General features: G+C 41.7%; 1 protein-coding gene across 1 annotated transcript in view; it reads left to right on the forward strand.

The window, feature by feature from the left end:
• The window catches only part of LOC120063929 (unconventional myosin-Ib-like), a 123,242-nt gene extending 109,646 nt beyond the window's left edge, over positions 1-13,596 (forward strand). Inside the window, exons 22-29 of the mRNA XM_039014239.1 lie at positions 992-1,078; positions 1,824-1,898; positions 2,211-2,345; positions 2,588-2,694; positions 2,902-3,034; positions 10,912-11,064; positions 11,361-11,491; positions 11,706-13,596. Coding sequence (XP_038870167.1) covers positions 992-1,078; positions 1,824-1,898; positions 2,211-2,345; positions 2,588-2,694; positions 2,902-3,034; positions 10,912-11,064; positions 11,361-11,491; positions 11,706-11,838 — 954 coding nt within the window. The 3' untranslated portion in view covers positions 11,839-13,596. The remainder of the gene's footprint in view (positions 1-991; positions 1,079-1,823; positions 1,899-2,210; positions 2,346-2,587; positions 2,695-2,901; positions 3,035-10,911; positions 11,065-11,360; positions 11,492-11,705) is intronic.
• Positions 13,597-15,061: the final 1,465 nt, after the last annotated feature.

The following is a 15,061-nucleotide window of genomic DNA, read 5'->3' on the forward strand; positions in this document are numbered from 1 at the left end:
CCAAAAGGTCTCTAGCTATCCTCCCCATTTACCACCACCCATCCTATCTATATTGCATGAAAAGGTGCCATACAACCCCTCATCCAATGTCCCATCGCATGCCAAAACAGAATTGAAATGGGGGGAAAGTCACCTAACCTACTGGAACGGAACAAGACCCCTAAGCCCCCATTCTGGCTCTCTCAGCCCAACTAGGTGCTGTTGGCTAACCTTGAATGGTTTAATGGAAAATATATAGAAATAGATGGCTGGAGTTCTGGTGACCCTTGGCTCTGGTAGATAATGGACAGGCCTGGGCACTAAGGTGGATGGGGGAGGGGTGTGGTAAAGATACAGTCACTTAAGCCTCTTTGCTATGCAGCCTGATGGATTATAGCTGATCCAGACTCAAATCGGGGGGGGGGGTCGCGCGCGCATCACACACACTCGCACAGTGCCTGGAACCTTGAGTAGACCCTGTGCCTGCCATACTCCAAACCACCAACACACTCAGCTATCCTGGCATTGATTTCTCCTCCTTTGTTATCAAAGGTCAGGATGTTTGGGGGTGTGGTGTTTCTATTCCTCCCTGAGGCCCAAGCCTCACCTTTTGCATGCTGCGACTCTTTGCTTGCTGATTCCTTGAGGCTTACAGTGATTATTTTTTTTTCAGTGTGCAGTGCAGTGTATAGAACCTTAGAGAAACCTGCTGACTGACTTGTGAACTTTGTACTTTGCTCATGCCCAACACAGCCATCTGTTTCAATCAAAAAAGTTATTGCCAAAATAGATGTACAGTACATAGACTACAATATTATTAAATGTCTATTTCATGATAATTGCATTCTTCCCATAGTGGGTTAAATTATCTTCAGGCTCTTGTTAACTAGACTGGGCTCTTGTGTGATGTGTGTCCCCACACAAGGCAGTATCCCCTCCTCCATATCAGTCTCTTATTATTCCCATATTTTAACTATTTTCTTCCCTCTCTTTCTTTCCTTCTTCCTGACAGGCACGCAGGGAGCTAAGGTGCCTGAAGGAGGAGGCCAGGCGTAAGCACGCCGTCGCCGTCATTTGGGCCTACTGGCGGGGACTCCAGGTATACCTACCCTCCAGCAACTCCCTCCTACCCTCCAGCCACTCCCTCCAGCCACTCCCTCCTACTCTCCAGCCACTCCCTCCTACCCGCCAGCCACTCCCTGCCCTGCCCAGCCGCTCCTTCTTTGCCCTGCCCAGCCGCTCCTTCTTCTCCTTCTTCCTCTTTGTCTGATGCTATATCTACTCCATTATCTCGTCCTTTTCACCAGTATTATTGTAGTCTGATTGACCCCAATCCTCTCATTAATTGACTGCACAATGTGCACGTCACCTTTGCACATCACAGAACAGCTCTCAGAACCTGTTAACGATTAACTGACTCCAATCAGTGTGATTTAAATTGACCTCATCAATTTATTATGTAACATCTAATTTTCAGCAAAAACATTTGGGAGAAAATCCCATTATGATTAAAGTTGAGTTGAGTGCTCAACAGTTTACATATAATATTTTATGACTTTGTACGTTGGGTTCATTGTTTAACGAACCACATCTGCCTGTTGTTCTAGTGCAGGGTTCTCCAACCCTGTTCGTGGAGAGCTTCCTTACTGTAGATTTCTTCTACAACCCTTGATAAGATTCATTGGTTTAATTAAAACTAGGGTTGGAGTGAACCTACAGGAGGACATCTCCCCAGGAATAGTGTTGGAGAGCCCTGTTCTAGTGTCATGTCAATCAGTGTTGTTGTGATGTCATGCCTCAAATCAGATCACTATGGTGATGATCAGTTGTCTCCTTGGTTATAGGTTCGCCGGGAGTACAGGAAGTTCTTTAGGGCCAACGCTGGCAAGAAAATCTACTGCTTTATCATCCAGAGAATTGTAAGTGGGAGCGTGAATGTAAGCTGGTCCGACGACACAATCAGATCTGACCAGGCTAGCATGAAGGAGCTGTCCATCCCTTATAAGCACTGACGGACAGTGTTTGTTTGAATCACTAAGGGGACGGTTTCCCAGACACAGATTAAGCCTAATCCTGCATTAAAAAGCCACTTAAATTGAGAATCTCCATTGAACATATTTCCCGGACGGGGCTTAATCTTTGCCTGGGAAACCGGTTCTATATGTTCCTGAATTTTAACAGTAATCCAAGTCTGAATGGAAGGTATTGAATATATGCCGGTCTCCCTTCAGATGCAGAAGTACTTCCTGGGTCTGAAGACTACCGTGCCCTCCATGTCACCCATAGACAACACCTGGTCGGCCCAGCCTTACAGCTTCCTGGAGGGAGCTCACACTGAGCTCAGGAGGATCTTCCACCTCTGGAGGGTCAGTTAGTTATTATCTTTGGCAGTTCTTTCAAGTGGTCATCACAAGAGTCAAGTAGTATAAGACACTACCCAGCGTGCAAATCTGGTCAATATGATGCCATTATAACCAGATTACAACCTGGTTGTAAACTGGTTGTACGGATGTATAACCAGTGTTGCACTCTGGCTTTATAGTTTACAGTACGGGGGACATCAATATAACAAACTTCCCAGTGATTTATGTGTATTTTGAATGATCAGTGCAAGAAGCACCGGGGCCAGTTCACAGAGGAGAAGAAGGCTGTGTACGAGGAGAAACTGGAGGCCAGTGAGATCTTCAAGGACAAAAAGGCTCTGTACCCTAGCAGGTATATCATATCGTCATTTTTTATTAATACATTACATAATGTTTGATGTAACGCTTATGTTGTAAGCTAATGTTCCAAGCAATGAATCTGGCAAAAGAAATCTGGCAAAAATGAGTATAGTCTATGCATTGTTGCGGGTTCCTCTCTGTTGCGTCCTTCGGTCCATGGAAAGTGCTATATAAAATGCATGCATTATTATTATTTCAGTGTGAGCCAGCCTTTCAAAGGAGACTATCTAGAGATCCATAAGAACCCTAAGTACCAGAAGCTGAACAGTGCCGTGGAGGAGAAGGTGCTACTGGCTGACGTGGTGAACAAGATAAACCGGGCCAACGGCAAGGCAAGTACCTTTCTCAAAGTACCTTACCTCAGCAAAACCAGATCGACAAGTACCTTACCTCTGCAAAATCAGATCGACAAATTCAATACTGTTGCCCTATGTACATAGTCATTGAACACTGGTCACTTTAATAATCAGTTGAATACATTGTTGGACAACTGACTAGGTATCCCCCTTTCCCTAAATGTGTACATACTGTTTTACCCACTTTATACAGAGCCTTCAGAAAGTATTCGCACTACTTGACTTTTTCCACATTTTGTTGTGTTATTCTGAATTTAAAATGGACAAAATGTATATTTTTTCTCACTGGCCTACACACAATACCTCATTATGTCAGTGGAATTATGTTTTTTATTTAAATTAGAATTGAAAAGCTGTAATCTCTTGCGTCAATAAGTATTCAACCCCTTTTTTATGGCAAGCCTGAACAAGTTCAGGGGTAAACAAGTTGCATGATTTTTGAATGACTACCTAATTTCTGTACCCCACACATGCAATTACCTGTAAAGTCCCTCAGTCAAGCAGTGCATTTCAACCACAGATTCAACCACAAAGACCAGGGAGGTTTTCCATTGCCTCACAAAGGCACCTATTGGTAGATGGTTAAATAAATAAATAATTGAATATCCTTTTGAGCATGGTGAAGTTATTAATTACAGTTTTGGATGGTGTATCAATACCCCCAGTCGCTACAAAGATACAGGCGTCCTTCCTAACTCAGTTGCCGGAGAGGAAGGAAACCGCTCAGGGATTTCACGATGAGGCCAATGATGACTTTAAAACAGTTAGAGTTTAATGGCTATGATAGGAGAAAACAGAGGATGGCTCAACAACATTGAAGTTACTACACAATACTAGCAGAGTGAAAGGAAGGAAGCCTGTACGGAATAAAAATATTCTAAAACATGCATCCTGTTTGCAACAAGGAAATAAACTAAAGTAATACTGCAAATAAACTCAGCAAAAAAAGAAACGTCCTTTTTTCAGGACAATGTCTTTCAAAGATAATTTGTAAAAATCCAAATTACTTCACAGATCCTCATTGTAAAGGGTTTAAACACAGTTTCCCATTCTTGTTCAATGAACCATAAACTATTAATGAACATGCACCTGTGGAACGGTCGTTAAGACACTAACAGCTTACAGACGGTAGGCAATTAAGGTCACAGTTATGGAAACGGAGGACACTAAAGAGGCCGTTCTACTGACAAAACACCAAAAGAAAGATGCCCAGGGTCCCTGCGTGAACGTGCCTTAGGCATGCTGCAAGGAGGCATGAGGACTGCAGATGTGGCCAGGGCAATAAATTGCAATGTCGGTACATTGCTCATCAGCTGATCGTCCTTGCAGTGGCAGACCACGTGTAACAACATCTGCACAGGATCGGTACATCCGAACATCACATCTGAGGGACAGGTACAGGATGGCAACAACTGCCCGAGTTACACCAGAAATGCACAATCTCTCCATCAGTGCTCAGACTGTCAGCAATAGGCTGAGAGAGGCTGGACTGAGGGCTTGTAGGCCTGTTGTAAGGCAGGTCCTCACCAGACATCACCGGCAACAACTTCGCCTATGAGCACAAACCCACCGTCGCTGGACCAGACAGGATTGGCAAAAAGTGCTCTTCACTGACGAGTCGTGGTTTTGTCTCACCAGGGGTGATGGTCGGATTCGTGTTTATCGTTGAAGGAATGAGCGTTACACCGAGGCCTGTACTCTGGAGAGGGATCAATTTTGGAGGTGGAGGGTCCGTCATGGTCTGGGGCGGTGTGTCACAACATCATCGGACTGAGCTTGTTGTCATTGCAGGCAATCTCAACGCTGTCCGTTACAGGGAAGACATCATGTGGTACCCTTCCTGCAGGCTCAGCCTTACATGACCCTCCAGCATGACAATGCCACGAGCCATACTGCTCGTTCTGTGCATGATTTCCTGCAAGACAGGAATGTCAGTGTTCTGCCAAGGCCAGCGAAGAGCCCGGATCTCAATCCCATTGAGCACATCTGGGACCTGTTGGATCGGAGGGTGAGGGCTAGGGCCATTCCCCCCAGAAATGTCCAGGAACTTGCAGGTGCCTTGGTGGAAGAGTGGGGTAACATCTCACTGCAAGAACTGTCAAACTTGGTGCAGTCCATGAAGTGGAGATGCACTGCAGTATTTAATGCAGCTGGTTGCACACCCCCTTTGTTCAGGGGCACATTATTCCATTTCTGTTAGTCACATGTCTGTGGAACTTGTTCAGTTTATGTCTCAGTTGTTGAATCTTATGTTCATACAAATATTTGTACATGTTAAGTTCGCTGAAAATAAACGCAGTGAGAGGACATTTCTTTTTTTGCTGAGGTTACATGTGGCAATATGAAGTGTTATGTTTGGGGCAAATCCAAAACAACACATTACTGAGTACCACTCTCTATATTTTCAAGTATAGTGGTGGCTGCATCATGTTAAGGGTATGCTTGTAATCGTTAAGGACTGGGGAGTTTTTCGAGATGAAAAATAAAGTGAATGGAGCTAAGCACAGTCAAAATCCCAGAGTCAAACCTGGTTATCTGCTTTCCACCAGCCACTAGGAAATGAAATCCCCTTTCAGCAGGACAATAACCTTAAACACAAGGCCAAATCTACACTGGAGTTGCTTACCATCAGTGAATGTTTCTGATTGGCCGAGTTACAGTTTTGACTTAAATCAAATCTAAATCTATGGCAAGACCTGAAAATGGTTGTCTAGCAATGATCAACAACCAATTTGACAGAGCTTTAAGAATTTAAAAGTATAATAGGCAAATGTTGCACAATCCAGGTGTGGAAAGCTCTTAGAAACTTTCACATTAAGACTCAGAGCTGTAACCGCTGTCAAAGGGGCTTCTACAAAGTATTAGCTTGCGTGAAAACGTATGTAAATTAGATCTTTCTGTATTTAATTTTTTTTAAATGTGCAAACATTTCTAAAAACATGTTCTCACATTGCCATTAATATGAGGTATTGTGTGGAGATGGGTTAGAGAAAAATATATGTTTAATCCATTTTGAATTACGGCTGTAATACAATGTAGAATAAGTCAAGGGGTATGAATGCTTTACGAGGGCACTGCATGTGTATGTACTGTATTCTAGCCATGACTACTGCTGTACAAACAGTACATTTGCTATTCAAATACTGTCTATACACAATATTCATATACACACTACACTCAGTGGCATGTTTATTAGGTTCCCCACCCCGTTAATGAAAATGGCTTGCTCCTACAGACAGTGAGTCATGTGGCCGTGGCTTGTTATATGAAGCAGGCAGACAGACATCAAGGCATTAAATTACTGTTTGATTGAACGTGGGCAAAATGATTGACCTAAGCGACTTTGAGCGTGGTATGATCGTCGGTGCCAGGCACGTCAGTTCCAGTATCTCCGAAACTGCTGGCATCCTTGGCATTTCACGCACGACAGTGTCTCGGGTTTACAGAGAATGGTGCGACAAACCAAAAATGTTCAGTCAGCGGCCGTCCTGTGGGCGAAAACAGCTCATTAATGAGAGGTTGAAGGAGAATGGCAAGAATCATGCAAGGTAACAGCCAAATAACGGCGCAGAACGGCATCTCGGAACTCATAACTCATCAGTACATGTCAAGGATGGGCTATTGTAGCAGACGACCACACCGGGTTCCACTCCTATCAGCTAAAAACAAGAAGAAGCGGCTCCAGTGAGCACGCGATCACCAACACTGGACAATTAAGGAGTAGAAAAACATCACCTGGTCCGACGAATCCCAGTTCCTGTTCCGTCAAGCTGATGGCAGAACCAGGATTTTGCGTAAGCAGCATGAGTCCATGGCCCCATCCTGCCTGGTGTAAATGGTGTGGGGATTGTTTTCCTGGCACACACTAGCTCCCTTGATACCAATTGAGTAACGTTTGAACGCCACACCATGTAGAATCCATGCCCCAAGGAATTCTGTCTGTTCTGGAGGCAAAGTGGGGTCCGGCCCAATAATAGATGGCTGTACATAATAAACTGGCCACTGAGTGTATATTTTTATTCTGGACTCATTGCTCTTTCTGATATTGCTCATTCTGTTGTGTCGTAGCCCTTACACTCATGCCCATATACGGGTTGAAAATGACAGATTTGGAAACTGGTGAGTGCATAAATTGGAATGCATTGACTGTGCAGTAAGATTCTATATGTGTCAGAGCTCAGGGTTTCTTCTTCACAGCTCTGTATTGATTTCGACTGACAGCCGTTCTGAACTTGAATGCCGTGCGTGACAAATAGAAAACTACAAGTGTGCTTGCTCTAGTTCCTCAACAGCACAGCTAGGAGAGCTCAGAAGAGCAACCTATAGTTGAAGACTCTTCTTTGAGTCATACAAGTGCATTGAAATTACTTTGGAACTGTGCACACTTTGTAGAGTTGTGGCCACTTGGAAACACCAGTTAGTTCTCTCACTTAAACCATTCATTGTTGTCTTATGTTGCGCACACCCCAAATTTTTCAAGAATATTCTTATGTTACTGAATGTATTTTCAGATTTCATTATCAACAAGTGCATTGAGTACAGTAAATGTAAAATGAACATAAAATCAGCAGTGTAATGTTAGGATTCAGTCTTGACAGATGAACTGTTGTCACCTTTAAATATTTTCCCATCTCTTAACTGTTCCCTTTCATTTTCTACCATGGTTATGCATATGCTTTCCATATTTCTTCAGTAACAAACATTTCAATTTAGACCTATGCATATAGGCCAATTCCCACGAGTGTAAGGGCTTATTTTCTTGTTCTTTTGTTAATCAAATCAAACTTTGTCACATGCGCTGAATACAACAAGTGTAGACATTACCGTAAAATGCTTACTTACAAGCCCTTAACCAACAGTGCAGTTCAAAAAGAGTTAAGAAAATATTTACCAAGTAGACTAAGGTAAAAAATAAGAATAAAAATTAACACAATAACATAACAATAACGAGGCTATATACAGGGGGTACCTGTACCGAGTCAGTGTGCAGGGGTACAGGTTAGAGGTAATTTGTACATGTAGGTAGGGGTGAAGTGACTATGCATAGATAATAAACAGCGAGTAGCAGCGGTGTACAAAACCAAATGGGAGGAGGGGGTCAATGTAATAATCCGGTGGCCATTTTATGAATTGTTCAGCAGTCTTATGGCTTGGAGGTAGAAGGTATTAAGGAGCCTTTTGGTCCTAGACTTGGCGCTCCGGTACTTTTTTGGATTGTGTGTATTGATATTGCTGCATTGTTGGAGCAAGAGACATAAGCATTTCGCTGCAGCTGCGATAACCTCTGCAAAACTGTGTATGTGACTAGGGCTGTTGTGGTAACCGTATTACCGCCACACCGGCTGTCATGAAGGCAGTCAAATTTCACATGACCGTTTAGTCACGGTAATTAGGCTACTCCTGGTGCTGGTCATTAATAGCCTACCAAACTTGCTAACTACCTGGTACTCTGCACTCTTGTCTCTATAATCACTCTGACATCAATGCAAATGTATTAAAAAATGTAATCATATGTTGCACAACATTTTCTATAGGCTATGCAATTGCGGGAGAAAACCAAGTGATGGCTGTTAAGAAAAATACAAGGATCCCATCAGCTTTCTATAGTCTATGCCAACTATATTTTTCTCAACATTCCTAATTTTAAGCACATTGCTTATATTTACAACAGGAGTATTGCCTCCCTGGCTGGCATGAAAATGAACCACTGGGAAAAGTGTCCTCCATTCGCTATTTAAGTGCATAGAGTACTTATTTTTTCCCGCTGCCCCTGTTTCAATACAAGTGCATGATAATGGTTCATTTCTAAATCAAAACAAATGTCACATATATTATTTAGTATCTGTAAAGACTAGATTAAATCAAGAATAGTCTGATGGGTGACAATATTAGCTTATCACTTGTGAATTATATATTGTCACTTGTGAATGATGCCCAGCATAAAATAAACTATGCCTTGTTTTTTTACTTTTTCAAATCATATAGCCTAAATCATATAATCTTTTTTCACCTCATGTAGCCTAGCCCCATAGGCCTATGTTTTACTAATGTTTAACTAAAGTGGCCAAAAAAACGTCTTAAAATTTACAGACATTAATCCACTTTACAAGGGGTGTACAGCCTAACCGACATATATAAGCAGCGCGTGAGTTTCAACTCTGGGGAAGGTCATTTTCACCATAAAAATGCACCTTTATAGTAAAAGCATTACATGCATAATTGCATTTGTGGTCACTTTTGATAATGGTGTTTTCCCGCTAATAGAACATTTGCGCTTATAGCCTAGTACCATGTGCGCATTGCTGCGCTTATAATGTGAAGAAATAGCCTAATAGTTTACCAACATTTTAAGCTGACCGTTCTGATCTGTTGCGTCAGCCACATTGCATAAAAATGTTTTTTGATGCTAGTGGTTGTATTCATTTGGGATCGATTTCATCCCACAACTGTCGCAGACTATGTTTGGAATATTTCTTTCTGGCACAAAATGGAATAGATCAACTTTTTTACTATGGGGGTTGTAGATTGACATAGGCTAGTGCTTTTGTTGTTCGTTAGGCCTACTCATCTTGTTGGCTGACAAAAAGTAAATGTGGACAGTTCTTCCAATGTCTTCAATATGCGCCTTGGAATTGTACAAGGGCACACGTAGTTGCATGTCTGTCTTCACTTTTAAGTGCTTGTCAAATTGTGAATGAGAGACTATTGGAGTGTGCAGCCTGCGCAAAAAACAAAAACATGCCTTTTCAAGCAACTTTTTTCAAATCATCATTAATCTTTATTTAACTAGGCAAGTCAGTTAAGAACAAATTCTTATTTAGAATGACGGCCTACACCGGCCAAACCCGGACGACCCTGGCCAATTGTGCACCGCCCTATGGGACTCCTAATCACGGCCGGCTGTGATACAGCCTTGCAATGTATTGAAAATCAAAACATAAAGCCCGACGTTTGTAGAACAACTAAAGTTACATCAATAACTCTAAATTAAGCATAAGGAGTACCTATTTCTTTGTTAACCGCTCAAAACAGAATAGTGCGGACTCCCTCAAATCGTTTGGGGGAAATATTTATTTTATTCAGCTTTGTTCAATTGTAGTCTTCATACTATAAAATAATACCATGGAATTATAAGTAAATCTTGTCTACTAAATGAACTAATGTAGCCCACAGCCATTTGGCATAGCCACATCAGGACCTAACATAAGGAGCAATCAGAGTATGCAATTATTTTCTACTAAAATAGAAATTTTCTTCAAATCATGCTTCTTTAGACCTAAAATAAATAACTGATTTATTGTGATGGTGTAGGCTATATTATATGGATGTATTAGACTTTTTAAAATGGCTTGCATGTGTGGAAGCCAGGAGATGCTAAATGTGTTTATGTTAATTAATGATAAATTACCGTGAGACCGACCAGTTATTTGCTTAACAATCACCGGCTGACAATTTTGTGACCGCTACAGCCCTATATGTGACCAATAAACATTGATTTTGCCGTCTCTACGTCACCTTTAACTGAAGCCTTAGGGGGTCAACAGTCTGACAGGCCTGAACAGGACTGTATTACAGTTCATATGGCCCAAACTCGTCAGTCAATTCTATATTATAAGAGGATGTCTGTAACTATACTGTACAGTGGAAAACGTATGTTTTACAGATACAGCCTACCTACTTGTTTTATACCACTATCACCAAGAATAAATGCAATTTTTACGATAAAGGTGTTTATAAGTTATTACTTTGTTATTATGATTTTACCATGCACTTTCTAGTAAATCATTTCTGTACCGTAAAATAAAGTGTTACCAAATTCTTAGGGTTTTAAACCTAGCCTCTCGTTGTTACAGGGGTCACCAAGGCTCTTCTTGCTGACCAAAAGCAACTTTGTCTTAGCTGACCAGAAGACAGGCCAGGTGAAGGCCAGCGTGCCGCTGCCAGACCTCACCAGCGTGTCGGTCAGCACTCAGAGTGACGGCTTCTTCGCCCTCAAGCTCAAAGAGGTGATGGAGGCAGGGAGCATTACTCCATATGCACTTACACATGGACGTCCATCTAGCTAACTATTCAGCTGGCAAAGCTGGTTGAAATGAACCTGCTTTGCTTGCTGCATATCAACTGGTTGCAAACTGATTCTAATGTCATTTCAACTAGTTTTGCCTGCTGTGTATCTAGTTGTAATAGTAAAGTTCTGTTTTATAACTTTTAATGTAACAGTAAGATGCTAATCATGGAAAGATTGGGTAGGCATATTGACTTTGAAATTACTAACACTCTTCTCTGTATGTTTAACCCATAGGGCTCTGCATCAGCTGCCAAAGGTGACTTCCTGCTAAGCAGTGAGCATCTTATTGAGATCATCACCAAACTCCACCGCACAGGGACCACCACTGCAGACAAGGACCTAATCAACATTGATATCTCAGACGAGTAAGAGAGACGTCGCCATGTTGACTTTACATTGCAGTGCTGTTGTTGTTTCTCTTCGTCAAGTCTTGGTCCCATATGTGTTTGTGATGTCTTGGCAACTGCTACAGTCATTTATCATGTTTTCACAAACATATCTAGGATCAGGCTAGTTAAATCCCAGGAAGTGATGTCAGAGGACGTTTCTAATCCTCCTTCCTCTTTGTCTCCCTGGCAGGTTCCTCGTTCAGTTCAAGCAGGACAAGGTATGTGTCAAGTTCATCCAGGGGGGGCCTAAGAACGGCACCAGTGCTTCCTGCAAGCGCAAGAACAACCGCCTACTGGAGGTGTCTGTGCCATCATCGCCATAGAGACGACACAACCTCACTGATAGGGTTGTCATGACAGTTCACCATCAGACCTAAACTCCAGCCCCACCCCCAATGACTGTGCAATTTACGCTACTTTTTGTTATTTGTCAATATTAATTTCCTCACTTTTCAGTTGTCCTCAAAGTACATGTCTTCTCTGAGCTTTACTCAATATACATGTATGTACAAATAATTATTCTAAACTTATCTTTTTCAATGTGTAATTGAACAGTGTAGATCCATATCCTTATAAATGTCATTACTCAGACAATAATTCAGTGGTTTGGTGCACAAGGACCTCCCCTATGCCCCTTATGAAAGCTTGTGATTGGTCAGATGGACAGGAAGTTGTTAGAATTGTCAGGAAGTTTCCAACCACCACAGGAAATGAGATGAACCCCAGGGTTCCCAAGCCTACCCTATGCAAAGTAAAAAAAAAAAAAAATATTTATCTGGATTTTGCCTATGGAAAGGATGAAATGCATTGAAATTGAATGAATAGAATGGAAGTTCCAATTCAATCATTCATTCGTTCTATTCATTCTATTTCTATGTGTTTCTACTTAGCCGATAGGCGAAATCCAAATAGATAACTTGTGGAAAAACTGGGCCCAGATGACTATCCTAGATTCCCAGATTTAAGGCTGGTCAGTCTTTTTAGAGCCACGCGGCTGCTAGTTTTCAATGGCCCTCTTGTGTGAAATGTAAGGGAGATTAGCTATTTGCCTGGAAGGCTGCCTACGCTAGGCTACACCATCTCTAGCATTCCTCCTCCCTTTGGCCTGAGTAAATCAGTAAAAGGACGCAGCATGTCGACAGACGGAACACAAGATTAAGTTCTACACTCTGATAGACGTTTTCTCAAGCACATGCTGTTGAGAGAAACACTCACTCACTGACTATCATACACATCAGCTATACATAAGCTAAGACGTAGACCCAGCATGGATAGAGTATGTAGGGGTAAATTATAGTGTCCTTATGCTAGTTCTCTTATTGCTGTGATGCAGAAATATCTATGCTGTTTTTGCCATCACAATGTAGGCAGTTACATTTTTTGTAGCCCCATTCTGGCTAATAATAAATGCAGTGTTTTTCTTGGGACTGGCCCCAGCTGTTTTTTGAGTGCATAACGGCCATATAGTACATTCTTGAAGTTTTTTCAGAAATCTAGCAATCACCGCTTTACTGTCTACTCTACCTGTGCACAGACTATACTTTATACACACACAAGCCAATGTCCCTGATCTTTGAAATTTGGAAGTCTATTGTAATATGATATTCTTTATCAGGAGGTTTCGTGGGAGTTTGGACTGTTGACTTCAAAGTTAAACAATTGGGTTCTCTGGTGGTGGAGGTTGTAGCTCAGCCAAACTGCTCTAGATCACATTCCTATAGATCCTGCTGGGGTATTTTAATTATTTGTAATTTCACAGAAAAACCACAGGTGGACTTTGAGGAATGTTTTTTTCCTTGCACGGGGAGGATGTTGTGCTAAATCGAATGATGTTTGTTGCTTCTCAGTTCTGTACAGTTTGAGATTTCAATGCAGTTTGCTACAAGGTTAATAACTCTCTCGCGCTTCTGTTTATATTTGAAGTAAAATATGAAAATAGAAACGCAAAATGATGTATGCATTCTTGTCGTGTGCCTAATGTAAGACAGAAAGAACATGCAAGTGTTTCAATAGTATTCAATGTAACACATTTACAAGTAATTTTTTTAAATAAAAAAAAAGCAATAAATACTTTGACTTTGTGATTGTGTTGGTTTTGAAAGAGTGGAAGCGTATGGGCAATTCCACTGACAAATCTGAGTCTCCACATCACACTAACTGGAAGTGCCCATATGTACTGTGCATGTTCATCAGTTCAGTTTATGATCTCTCAAGACAGATGTTTTCCAGTCATCAGCATTACCAGGCATCGACCGCTAACCATTGATGCATACACACAAACATTTTAGCTGTACATTACAGTATATCCATCACAACACAAGTAATAATCTTAATGAACTCTCTAGAGCTCCTGTTATTGTCTTTTCACATCTGACCGTCCACAGTAGACCTACCATACAGTACTTAATGCCCCGTCCACTTTTTAAACCCTACTACCACTTCATCCATTAGATCAAATGACTGAGTCTGAGATGCTATTCATCAGTAGTGTATCAGGTGAGCTGAGAGAGAAGCCCTTTGTCCCACCCTCTCTCTTTCAGCTCTCCTGGTACACTGATAGTAAGGGGTGGACCGGAAGGGCCTGTATGTAAGACGACCCGACCAGGCAGCTACCCAGATGTTTTCCATCACATCTGGAGAGTTGTTCTGGGTTAAATTCCGCGGCTTAAGGAGGCTGCCGGCAAGAGGCCCCTGAGGAGCAGCCCTCGACAGATTGTGCACAGCACAGATAGAAATAGCCCACAATTATGGGCTGTCCCGGTCCAAGTTCCCACCATCCTGTAGTCCTCTGGATGCTGGGAAAGGAAGGTGTGGCCTAGTATCCTGCTGAGAAGAGAACCAGCCCTCTGGGAAGGGCTAACAAAGAACAGAACAGACAAAGCATTACCTCATGTTACGTAGCTACATGTAATTGACAGTGAATAAGAAATCAGAGCTCACAACATTCAAATATGAACTATGAACGCAATTGCAATCATTTGTTTGATTCATCACAGTTTTGCTTACTAAAGCAGCACCTGCTTGAGTGTAAAGTTGAGTTTGGTGGTCTGCACAGAGTTCCAATACTTTTAGACCTAAACACCTGCATAATATAATCACATCAGTGATGTTAATAAACATACTGATGTGACCCTCAGGTATTTCGAGATTTCAGTTACAGAATCCTCTGGCGCCACCAAGTGGAACTTGGTACCATCTTAGATCGGCTTCCGGTATTCTGTTTCACCCTACTGATGGGAAAGATTGACTTATCAAAAAGGTCCGCAATAGTAAATCATCCCTATTATATCTACAGTTGAAGTCAGATGTTTACATACACCTTAGCCAAATACATTGAAACTCAGTTTTTCACAATTCCTGACATTTAATCCTAGTAAAAATTCCCTGTCCTGTCTCAGGTCAGTTAGGATCACCACTTTATTTTAAGAATGTGAAATTTCACAATAATAGTAGAGAGAAGGATTTCTTTAATCTTTTATTTCTTTCATAACATTCCCAGTGGGTCAGAAGTTTACATACACTCAATCAATATTTGGTAGCATTGCC

This window comes from Salvelinus namaycush, chromosome 19, assembly GCF_016432855.1.
Source record: "Salvelinus namaycush isolate Seneca chromosome 19, SaNama_1.0, whole genome shotgun sequence".
NCBI lineage: Eukaryota > Metazoa > Chordata > Actinopteri > Salmoniformes > Salmonidae > Salvelinus > Salvelinus namaycush.